This window comes from Microtus ochrogaster, unplaced genomic scaffold (assembly GCF_000317375.1).
Source record: "Microtus ochrogaster isolate Prairie Vole_2 unplaced genomic scaffold, MicOch1.0 UNK1, whole genome shotgun sequence".
Classification (NCBI taxonomy): Eukaryota; Metazoa; Chordata; class Mammalia; order Rodentia; family Cricetidae; genus Microtus; species Microtus ochrogaster.
The window spans coordinates 27,197,116-27,208,703 of NW_004949099.1; the positions used below are offsets into that span (position 1 = coordinate 27,197,116).

At 49.7% G+C, this 11,588-nt stretch overlaps 1 protein-coding gene across 6 annotated transcripts in view; it reads left to right on the forward strand.

Moving 5' to 3' along the window:
* The window catches only part of Mtmr14 (myotubularin related protein 14), a 46,726-nt gene extending 35,523 nt beyond the window's left edge, over window positions 1–11,203 (forward strand). For 3 of the 6 annotated variants that reach the window (XM_005364995.2, XM_026788094.1, XM_026788096.1), the window contains 3 exons: window positions 532–708; window positions 7,280–7,435; window positions 10,620–11,203. In XM_005364995.2, coding sequence (XP_005365052.1) covers window positions 532–708; window positions 7,280–7,435; window positions 10,620–10,803 — 517 coding nt within the window. In that variant the 3' untranslated portion in view covers window positions 10,804–11,203. The remainder of the gene's footprint in view (window positions 1–531; window positions 709–7,279; window positions 7,436–10,619) is intronic. The other 3 variants (XM_005364996.2, XM_026788097.1, XM_026788095.1) reach the window with 2 other exon arrangements.
* The last annotated feature ends 385 nt before the right edge of the window (window positions 11,204–11,588 follow it).

The following is an 11,588-nucleotide window of genomic DNA, read 5'->3' on the forward strand; positions in this document are numbered from 1 at the left end:
TGTCTGTACTGGGCCTCAGAGCCCAGCCATCTGGTTGGTGAGGGGCACTGCATGGTGGCCCAGGAGCATAAAGTGCTGGTGCTCCCAGTGGGACCAAGAAGCAGCAGCGAGATGAGAGGGAAGAGTACCCTGTACAGTGTGCCAGGAGGTAGGGGCCAGCTTAGTGAAAGGAAACAAAAGGTGGTGGGTACATACGAGGTAAGGGACCTGCTTTGAGAGTTCTCCCATGAGAATGTGGCAGGATCTGAGGCCTTCATGTCTTCCTCCTTAGACACATGGCAGAGTTTGTATAGCATTTACAAGTTAGGGAATAGAGCAGTTAGTGCACACTAAGAATAATTTTCTAACATGTTCTGAGTCATGGGCCAATGCAATTAGAATGCCTTAGAGTCTCAGTTAAAGTCCCAGCCCTTGTTGCCTGTGGCTTGAGTCTGAGAGAGGACCAAGTGTTTGTGCCTTCTGGGTATAAAAGTTCCCACATAGACAAAGTGGCTCTGGAATTCAGCTGACAGCCTTGCTCTTCTGCCACAGGAGGAAGAGTCACTCATCCTCCCCCCAGAGTATGCTCTGGAGCCGGCCACAACCCTCTGAGGACCGCCTGCCTTCCCACCATGGGCTGGCTGAAGCCAAGTCTTCCAGCTCTTCATCCTCAAACCATTCTGACTTTTTCAGGATGGGCAGCAGTCCTCTTGAGGTCCCCAAACCCAGGTGAGGAACCCCAAGGTTTAAGGAGCCTGCTGGAAAATGTTACTGGCTTTCCTCCATTAGCAACGTTGGAAGCAGGGCTCTTAACATTGAAGCTGGGATTCCTTGGTATGTGCCTGATGTAGCTCCTTAGAGCTGGAAGAAGTGGATAGCTTAGCAGGCCCACTCTTTGAAGGATTGGTTGCTTTTGGGGCACAGAGCCTTCACTGGTTTGTAAAAACTTTTGGAATTGCTTCCTGGAGCTCTGTGTAGTACATGGGTACACAAGTGATGTAATGGTTGTTATGTGACAGAGTCACACCTTTGGAAGATCCTAGCCCTCTATGGACTGCCTGTTGTTAATCAAAATGGGTCTGGACACTCTGGGTTCATTATGTCTCTCACCTTCCTTGTCCACATTGATGGAGAAGCTAAAACAGATAAGGAGCCAGCCCAGATATGTGTCTGTGGAAAACTGTAACAACTCTACTCCTGAGAAAGCATCGACTCAGCTAAGACAGGTGTGCCCGTGCTAAGGCCAGTACACTGCCTCCTGGGTAAAGTTAAAACTGAGCTTGCTCCAGGGCTTATGAATGAGGGGTGCTCTGGCATGTGGGGAAAGCACTTCCCAGCTGATGGTCCTGCTTTTTCCATCTCATATTTCAAGGAAAGTCCTTTCCTGTCTGAATCCTAGAGAATTCCTAGCCCTTCTAAAGACAGCAGAACAGTGTGGGGCCTAGAGATCCCTAAGAGATTCACAGAATGGGCATGAGCTCTGGAGTCCCACTTAGACTGGAGCCCAGCTTTGCCATGTAAGTCTAAATCACACTCAGACTTGTAACTTTCTGACTTGGTAGCAGGCCTGTTAAAAGGCAAACTTGCTAATACTTCTGGTACCCTCCTTTACTCTCTGAACAAGAGGAAACAGTGGATATGAGGAGCCAAAGCATCCTCAGGGAGGCCAAGCAAATGAACAGTGGGCAAGCATGGTGGCTAGCTACTCTGGCCAGAGATGCCTGATGTGCACTACCTACAGGAGAGCCCCTCACCTCAGTGTCATTGGCAAGTGCTGGGGAGTCTAAGCCAAGACTATAGCCCAGAGGAGACTTGGTGGCTGTCAGGGCCAGGCAGACAGTCCACATTGCCTGTGCCTGTTCACATCCTACATGTGGGGGCTGGCATGTATGGCCTGTTGCTGTGACCTCTCACCTGCACTCGGCTGTTCTCGGGACTACTCTGGTGTTGTAGTAGCACTGTGAGACTCTTGCTGTCTGGGCTGAGGTTCTTGTTCATGGTCCCTGCCTCCTTTACTGCCTTTTCTGTGTAACACTACTGGTTAACTGGGCAGGAAGCCAGAATGGTCTACTTTACCATCTAGGCCTTGCCCCAACTGTAGACAACTCCCATCAACACTTTTCTCACACCCACTTTTTATCTTCCCTTTCTGCCTCCCAGGACAGTCACAGTTTCCTTCAATCTTACGGATTTTTTTTAACCTTCTTTGAGTGACTCCGACTTTCTCATAGGGTCCAGGATGGCTGTAAACGTCCTTTCTCTGGGAGATGAGGAGTATTGGGGGATCCACCTTTTCACCTCAAAGCCCTATACCCTGAGGCCAGCCCAAGGCTAGCATGGACCTAAATGGGGATGGCTAAACAGTGTGCGAGGCAACTGCTGACAGTGTCTTCTGAGAGCACCTGCCCAGAGCAGGCCCAGCTAGCCAGGCAACCCGTTCTGAATCACATGTCTGCTGCCAGAGGTTTTGAAAGACTACACTATTCTGATTTAGAGCATTCTAATTATGTATTTCCATTAACATTAAAATTAATTTAGTCTCTTTTATCTTAAAGTGCCTGAGGGATCCTGTCATTAGCTGCTCTGCCTCTTAGGTAACAGTAGCCAATCAGGTCTTCAGTGCCACAGGCAGATCTATGTGGAAAGCAGCCCTTTAGGAAAGTTATCCATGACTGCGACAGTCACTGCTGCTGTGAGGTGCTGGGTCTCGTGTGTTCCCACTCTCTAACCCCTGCCTCTCCTAAAGCAGGACCCCCGAGAGAGGAATCGCAGAGGCTTTGCTACGAGTGGGGAGGAGAGCTCTGTGGAGTGGTGATTCTTACGGGGCTATGATTCCATTTTTCTCACAGGGAAGACAGTGACTTTGGGGTTTTTTTCTCTGCTACCATATAATCAGCCACAGAACTCTTAAGTGTACATGTCTACTTCAGCCTTAATTAGGAAATCACCTGTTCGGCCTTAGCATGGCCTTAATCTTGGTTCTTATGTTCCTTAGGAGTGAGGGGTGGGGTTCTGGCACAGTGCTGTCTACTGAGGAGGATGGTGCCACCACTGAGCCCAGCTTGATGCCAGGCTGCCTGAGAGACACCCAACAGCCTGGTTGAATAGCTAAGTAGCAACACAGGAACTAACCTCTGCTGCCCAGTTAGCTGCTCCCCCAGGCACTGCCCCCTGCTCATTATAAAGCTGTGAGCTCTGTCCCAGGCTGTCTTATACAGCAGAGAAGCCTGGCTGCTCTCAGCAGGACACAGATTCCTGTCCTGCCCTAGACCTGACGTGAGTGCTGATGTACATAAGGCAGTCCCAGCTTAAGACCTGGAGGAGGAAACTTTGAGCCCCAAGACTTTTCCTTGGGCTGATGTAGGAATGCAGGAGGCCTTGCTGGGCTGACATGCACATGTGTAAAAGGTCAAAGACCAGGTACTTGGGCAGAGGCTGTGGGGCCATCCTTGAGATGCATCATAGGTATGATGCAACAATCAATGAATCAATGACTGGTGTCAAGAGGATAAGTCTGGGTCCAATGACATATAGGCTTCCTCAAAGCATAGGACTTGGCTCGGATATTCCCTTCATGCCACTATTCACTGAATGGCTTTCCCTTTTCTAATCTGTAACCAGAAACTTCAGACAGGTAACTGAACTGTACTTTCAAGCATTGAGATGCTTTCAAAATACAAGTAACAGGAAGCACATCAGGTAGCCTTCAGGTATAGTCTTACAGCATCCCAAACCTATATCCCAGTGGTTCCTTCTCTTAGCTGCCTTGCTTCTTGAGCCACCTTTCTCCATCTTGCCAAGTGACTGTTGGGAGCTCCTGAGACACAGAAGGCTCTCATGAAGCCTCTTCTTCCAGTCACACTTTGGCTCTCATGGTAGTCATGTGCCCATTCATGAGCTAACCCTGCCCGTATTGAGAAGGAGAAACAGCCAGCAGTGTTGGCACACACCTTTAATCCCAGCACTTGGGAAGCAGGGCTACATGGTGAGCACCTGTCATCATCTTTCTCTCTCCACCCCAGAACACCCATGTAACAGTCCTGGCTAGCCTGGAACTCACCAGGCTGGCCTCAAACTCGGAGATCTCTGCTTCCTGAGGACTGGGATTAAAGGTGTGTGCCTGCACCACCTGGCATCTTTTTGGTTTTTGTTTGGTTTTTGTTTTTTAAAGGAAAATTGGCTAAAATGGACCTGGGCCAGACCTGATTTCAGTCCCAGCTTTGGCCTTCCCAGCTGTGCAACTTGTGGGGGAATGACTTTCCTCCCTCCGAGCTCCGTTTTGAGCCCAGTTTTAAATTAGAATAGTGATCCTGAACCCTGTAAATAAGGGTGAAATGGTGTAATGAAGTAAGGTGTCTGTCAGTCCTGACATGGTAGATATTTGTTCTTCCTACAGATGTTCAGGAACTGCATCTGTTTTATCAGGAACTGTTCTTATCATTTATCTGCCAGCCATGTCAGAGCACTGGGCAGCTGATAAAAGCCTGGTGCCTCACCCAGACCTATTCTTGCCTGGATTCAGCCAGTATTTTTTGTATCTGTTTTCATGTCTCTCAGTACAGGAAGTAGTAGCTAGAAGCTCCCTGGCTATAACTGCCCTCAGCCAGGTGTTCTCCAGGAGTTAGGGAGGCTGGGAGCTGCTGAAGAAGGGCCTGCGCTGAGGCCAGCTAAAGGAGTAAAATGTTACCCAGAAGCTACCATCCTGTGCAGAGGCTTTGCTCTTCTAGGCCCCAGGCTGAGTACAAAGCTCCATAGCTCAGTTTGAGGGCTACTTGGCTATGTTCTTTCTGGTGCTTGAGCAGGCGAGCACAGGAGGCAAATCAGACTTCTCTCTTCACAGCTTTGTTGACCCTTGTGTAGGAGCCTTACTAAAGCTGGTGAGGGTCACCCAAACGCTGAACGTACTACAGCTCTCCTTCTCATATGCAGACGTAGGTCCCTCCAGGAGCACACTGATCTTTTGTCTCTAGCTGTCCCTCTCGTCTGCTGTAATCCAAGGATTTTCGAGTGTCTCTCAAATGTAAGAGCTGAATGGTCATTTTACATAACCTATTATTTGACTTAAACCTCAGGTAGGAAGATCTCGTGTGTTCATTCTTGAAAAATGTCAGTGTCTCTCAAGAATGGCTGCCCAATGTGAGCTGTTTTCTGTTCCATAGGAGGGGATGCCCTCCTGCTGGTCCTTTTGCCTCATCCACCTGACAGCTACTCTGGCCTGGCGTTGCCTGTGGGAAGCAAAGGGAATTGACTACCCCAAGGGACCAGAGGGCTGAGGGGAACTAGGCTGTGATTCCCTGGGCTAGCCTCCAGGGAATGGGTTTGGGGCTTGAGAAACTTGATGGCAGTCCCTGGCTCAGAAATGTCCCATCTCGCCCAGTTTGCTCTGCTCAGGTGCTCTACCCCCACTCCCAAATCTCCTTAGAGTCTTAGAAGCTGTTTCCCCATACGCTGCTAAAAATGGAAAAAGATTCTACTCTTCAGATGGTCTGTGGAGACTGAGGAGCCAGGCTTGTGCCTCTGGAGGGTTTGCACTGGCTGCAGGCCCAGCACTGCCAGGAGAACACCCAGGGCAGGCTTGGCTTCTCTTGAGAGTCTGGCTGTGATTCACAGGTCTGACATTTATCTATCTAAAAACCAAGAGGTCTGGCTTTGTGCACCCTTGGGCTTCTTCAGGTAGTAGACCATGTCCTGTTCTCATCCCTGGTGACATCACACTTTGCCTAAGGTCACCACAGTGATGAATGTGGCAAGGACCAGTGTTGGCAGGTATTCCAGTTCACAGCAGCTTTTTACTGTGAAAAGCCATCTATTTTCCTTTCTCACAAGGTGCTATACTTCTCGTTCAGGACAAATCTGTAGTCAAACTCGAGTTTAAAAACTTCTTAAAGGGCTGCTGAGATGGCTTACCCAGTAAAGGCACTTGGTGCCAAGCCTAAAATCTAAGTTCAGTCCAAGGACCCACATGTAGATGGAGAGAACCAATGACTGCAAGTTGTCTTCTGACATCCACAGTGGCATGTATACATGCACAAATACACATAAATTTAAGCTCTTGTGTCTGGATATGGTGATGGTTCATGACTGTCTTAGCACTTGGGAAGCTGAGGCAGGATTGATACAAATTCAAGGTCCATTTGGCCTACATAGTTTGTTTGTTGCAAGCCTATTTCAAATCACCAGAGCACATAGTCACATAGGTCACGGGTGCTTGACAGTAAGACTGGCCAAACAGCTGGGAGGAGGGAGGGTAGGTGCTGTCACCTGAGGATCCACCGATGCCAGCAGCTAAGTGGGTAGGTATTTTTTCCTCTGCTTCCTGACCCCACCCTGTTCATACTCTGGCCTTGTTTCTGCATCCTTGTGGGAGCCTTTCTGCTATTCTTAAGTTAAATAATAAAAGTTGAGTTAAATAATAAATAATAATAAATCAATCCTAGTACTTGGGAGGCTAAGGCAGGAGGACTGCTCAAGTTTGAGGACAGCCTGGGCTATGTAGTGAGTTCCAGGCTTAATGCCAGAGACTGACTTGCAGCCTCTCAGACACCTACAGGTCAGCTGCTGTCCAGGACAGAGGCAAGGGCTTGACTGTTGAGTAGGGAGGAGGTGGCAGCACAAATTCCCTCCCCAGCTCCCAAATCTCTCTTGTCAGAAGAGGTCTGATGAAGCTGTCAATTTGCAGCCTGGTTTGATTCATCCCTCCCCTCTGGGCATAGTTGGCTCTGTGGTGCTCTTGAATACAAACTCTGGTTCCTGGAAGGAGCTGCAGAGGAAGGGGGACCTCGGGGCTCTATCTCTTCACTCTTCCATCTAGGTCACCACCCTCCACAGTTTCCAAAGGCTTGTTCTCCCTCCCTCTGATAAGATTTCAGTGGCCCTGGGTTCCATGCTGCACAGATACTGTCACAAAGAGGGTGACTGCCCTTGGGGCCGGCTTCAGCCTGATCTCCTGTCAGCTGCTGTTGAGGTCGCACTTAACTGCATCAGCCACCAGGAAAGGCACATTGGCCACAGGCTTTGGGTCTGGTTTACCTCTTGTTGCCTTGCTTTGCTCTTGGTCTTTGGCTTCGTTATCTACACAAAGCACTGTCCTCACAGCCCAGCACACCGTGTAGTCTTCTTTCTCTCTCACCCTTACCCAGCTTTGTTTGCTCTTTTGGAGAAAGTAGTTGGCTTTCAGCTGCTCCATCAGAACCTCAGAGCCATGGCACAGGGCCATTGTGCTGCCCACCCTTCCCTAGGGTACCCCTGTCAGGCATGTGACTGACTGCATCATCTCCCCTCTCTCTCCTCTCTGCCCCAGATCAGTGGACCATCCCCTGCCCGGATCCTCTCTCTCCACAGACTTTGGCAGCTGGCAGATGGTAACGGGCTGTGGCAGTATTCAGGAACGGGCTGTCCTGCACACAGACTCCTCTCTCCCTTTCAGCTTCCCGGATGAGCTCCCTAACAGTTCTCTGTAAGTGTCTTGCTTGAGAAGGCAGGATACTCCCCTGCCCACGTCAAAAGCTGGAGAGCAATCAGGAGTGCTGGTCAGGAGTGAGGCAGAGGCTGACCAGAGGGAGCAGCTCGGGGTATCTGCCCCTCCCCGTTTGTCTGCAGCCTCTGGATCCCCGGGGTTGAAGGACGCCTGTGGCAGCTCAGCTAGTGCATTAGGCTTCATGTTCACTCTTCTCGGCTCCCAAAAACCCATCCACAGATATGTCGGGTGTGCCCTAAGGGAAAGCTAACTGGACTATAACTATAGAGGATTCTATTTATGTGTGAGGCTTTGCCTGACATGAAAATCCTTTGAAAGCTGAACAGTGGGGTAGGAAGCTAGGTGTATGTTGAAGACCAGAGCAAAATGGCACTGGGTTAGTCTGGCTCTGCAATCCAAGCAAAACCAAGAGTTACTTTCCACCCCCACTCTTCCACTTTGCCTCAAGACAAAAAATAAGGACCTATGGTACCGCTAGATCACATGCCTCTTCCTCAAGGAAAACCGCATGTACCCTTGCTATCTTTGGTGGCTGGTAGATGTCAAACAGGAGAGACCCTCCAGTTCGTGGGAAGTAAGGCCTGTTTCTCAGATGTACCTACACAACAGGCCCTTGAGTAAACCTTCCTTCTCACTACCAGCCGTGTTGGGATGGCTTGAAATTCTAGGGACTCACCCATCACCACTGCTGGTGACAGTTAACACCCAACCCTTTGCTGTCTAAGTGGAGGCAAGTTACTCTGGAAATAGGGAAAGATGAGGGTCCACCTGAAATCAGACTGGGGCTAGACAGACACTAGGATACCTGGATAATACTTTCAGATCCTAGCCCTGAAACTGGGACGTCACCTTAGGGCTTCCAAATCCATTGCTAGTCCCACCTCCCTGTAGTCAGTCCGCAAAGATAGATCTTAGATTATTTAATGTGTTTTTGAGACAGGATCTCTAGCCCAGTGTTGGATATAGTAGTACTCAAAGGGCACCTTGAACTTATTTTCCATCCAGCCCTTACTATACCTCCTGAATGTTGAGGTTACAGACATGTGTCCCCAAGCCTGGCTTATGTGGTGGTCTGTTTCATCCATGCTAAGCAAGCACTCTACCAAACAGGCCACATCCCCAGCACAGTTTTGGAGGATAAAATAAAAATCCTTAGATGTTTCTATAAAGAAGTGTTGCCGGGCGATGGTGGCACAGGCCTTTAATACCTTCATTCGAGAGGCAGAGGCAAGCACATGCCTTGAGTTTGAGGCCAGCTTGGTCTACAGAGTGAGTTTCAGGACATCCACAACTGTTACACATAGAAACCCTGTCTCGAAAAAACAAACAAAAGTCTTCTCCTGCCAGACTGGTGAGAGAATCCTGTGGAGACAGTGTGGACCACCCCCTGCCCTGCTTGTCCGTACCCCTCACCTCAGAGGAGCAGGCAGTCACAGCCCCAGATCATCTAACCTAGAACCTATAAAGCAAGCCTCATGCTGTCTCTGAGCTGCTAGCCAGGCCCCCAGATCTGGGGAGTTCTCAAAGGACAGAAGATTCTGTGATCTCAGAGCCTCCAAGATTGAGTTGGAATCTCTGTCCTTGAGGAAGCAATCTAAATCGTAAATGCTTTGTTTCCCCATCTATGGTCTTGAAATCTTGGCCTTGACTTTCCCAAGCCTGTTGGCCTGCTCTTGAGAGAGAGATGGTTGTTGTACCAGCTACATTGCCCATTTGTGTACTACGTACATCAGTCTGTCCCAGCTGGTTTTCTTGTCTCTAATCAGATCAGTCTTTGTCCCTTCTGCTGTCTGAAGGTGGAGGGCTATGTGAATACACATGTAGACCCCCCCAGATAATCCTTATTCCTTGTATTATGTGGATACAGCCTTTTCTCCACTGAACCTGAAGAGAAGCTGAGAGACTTGCACAAGGCCTCCAGCCTGGGAAAAACCTGATTAGAAAGGTTCAAGGACACGTCTCTCCCCACAGTGCCAGCAGAGCCCTCAGGGCTGCTCCTGGATTGCAGGGGTTGGCATCACCTCATTTTCCTTGTGCTGCTGTTGGATTGGTTTGACTTTGCTTTGCTCCCTGCTGCTCTCTTCTGCCTTTCACAGACAACTACCACCAGCCTACTTCCCTAGGGACTTTTCTGTCCTCCCCCTATTGGCCTCAAGACTGTCCTCTATTCCCAGACTTCTGGTTCCCTAGGACCTAGGGTAACTAGGAAAGGGCATGTTGCTGTTGCCTCTGACAGTATCGGGGAAGGATTCTCCAAGGATGGCTTCCAGAAAGCAGAAAGTTGGGATGAGTTAGTGTGGTCCTTGTTGGTCTTCATGCCATGGCTGTGGAGACTCATCTAGGTCTGTGGCCCTTGAAGAGGCTCTCCAGCAAACCCTCTAGCAAAATGTCTGCATATACCTGATCTTGAGTCCAGAGGATGGTGCAGGTGATCATCTCAAGCCTCTTCTGTTAGAGACCCTAGGGCGTCAGACAACCCCATGTGGAATTCACACATAGATAAGCTGGAGCTGTGTATGCTTCTTTCCCCTTTTGACCTGTAATTCCAGACAGCAGAGTGAGACTTTTGGTCTGCCATGATCAGTGTCCTAACAGAGCAGGAGAAAGAATGAGAGCAGCATCTTTCCAGCTCTTCACCTGAGAAGCCCCAGGACTGAGGTGCAGCTGGAGCCCAGGCTTTCCACTGGGAGGTCCTGGCCTGTTAGGGCAGCTGGTTTTCCTGTGACCAAAAGCTCCCTCCAGAAGGTGTCTGGTTCTAGCCACAAGAAGGCTATAGTCTGCTAGCAGCTGAGTCCCGCTGCCATATCTTGGGTGTCTCCTTACAGGCAGGCACACAGCTTGTGCCTCAGCTTGTTCTTAGAGGGAATGGGAACCAGTAGGTGTCGGAGCTAATAATCCACTGCTTAGCTCCCCTTCCCCACCACCAGAATGACTGTTTGCCCAGCAGAAAGTAAAGTCAGTGCTCCAGTAAGTTGTTCTGCAGTGGAAGAACAGACAGAAGTGAAACTTGATTACTGTGTAAGGAAATATATGTGGAGTCCAGGCTACAAGCTAGATGCTGACTTGGTGCAGTTGAAGTTTGAGGTTAGGCCATGTGAAATGAGGTTATTGGATCCTGTCCTGTGGTAATCTATTCCCCTCTCTCTCTCTCCTTCCCCTACAGACTTACAGCTCTGAGTGACCGGGAGACACGGCTGCAGGAGGTGCGCTCTGCCTTCTTGGCTGCATACAGCAGCACAGTGGGGCTTCGGGCAGTAGCCCCCAGTCCCTCTGGTGCCATCGGAGGCCTGCTAGAACAGTTTGCCCGTGGTGTTGGGCTCCGGGGCACAAGCACCAGTGCCTTGTGAAGTTGACAGCACACAGCCGTTTCCTGCTCCTGTCGCAATTGAGCCGTCAGTGGAATCAAGCCATGCCTGGCAAAGGGGCACTTGGAGAGCAGAAGGAAATCTCACACCCTCCTTCTCTGTGATGCACATGGAAGCCCCAAACCTGAGCAGGCCTGAGGATGGGATCTTCTAGCTCCCAACCTCATGACTGGTGACCACTCTCGTCACTGCCTCTCTCCAGCCCTGGTCTTTGGATTCCTATCAACTCTCAGAACTGTTTGGGGTTTTCCTAGGGCCTTGGAGAGGCCATAATGTTGTAAAAACCCCGTTCTGCAGTTTTTGTTTCCTGGGAAGGAGAGTCACCTGCACTGAAAATGAGGCAGTTTCACACCAATCACAAAATAAAAGCAAGGTCTTTTTGAATGGCTCTTGTCTGGCATCTCATGTGGTTGTGACTGTCAGAGCTGCTCAGAACCTTACTGTCCTTTCTTGTGCTGGATGAAGGTTTTGAGACTTTGGGGAGTTGTGATGCAGGAAAAAGCTGTACCTGGGTTTGTCTTTGTTTTCTGTGCTGGGGACAGATGTTTATGATAGGCCAGATACTCTACCACTGAGCCAAATTTCCAGTCCCCATCAGTCAACTTAAGCAATAAAGGGAAGCATATGAATTCATAAACCTGAGATGGGAGATGGGTCAACAGGCCTGAGTGAGCTTGGTGACAGCCACTATTCATCTGTGTAGGTGCTGGGGCTCCTCACCGACTCTGAATGTGGACTTTCCATCTTTAGCAGGTTCTGAAGCAACT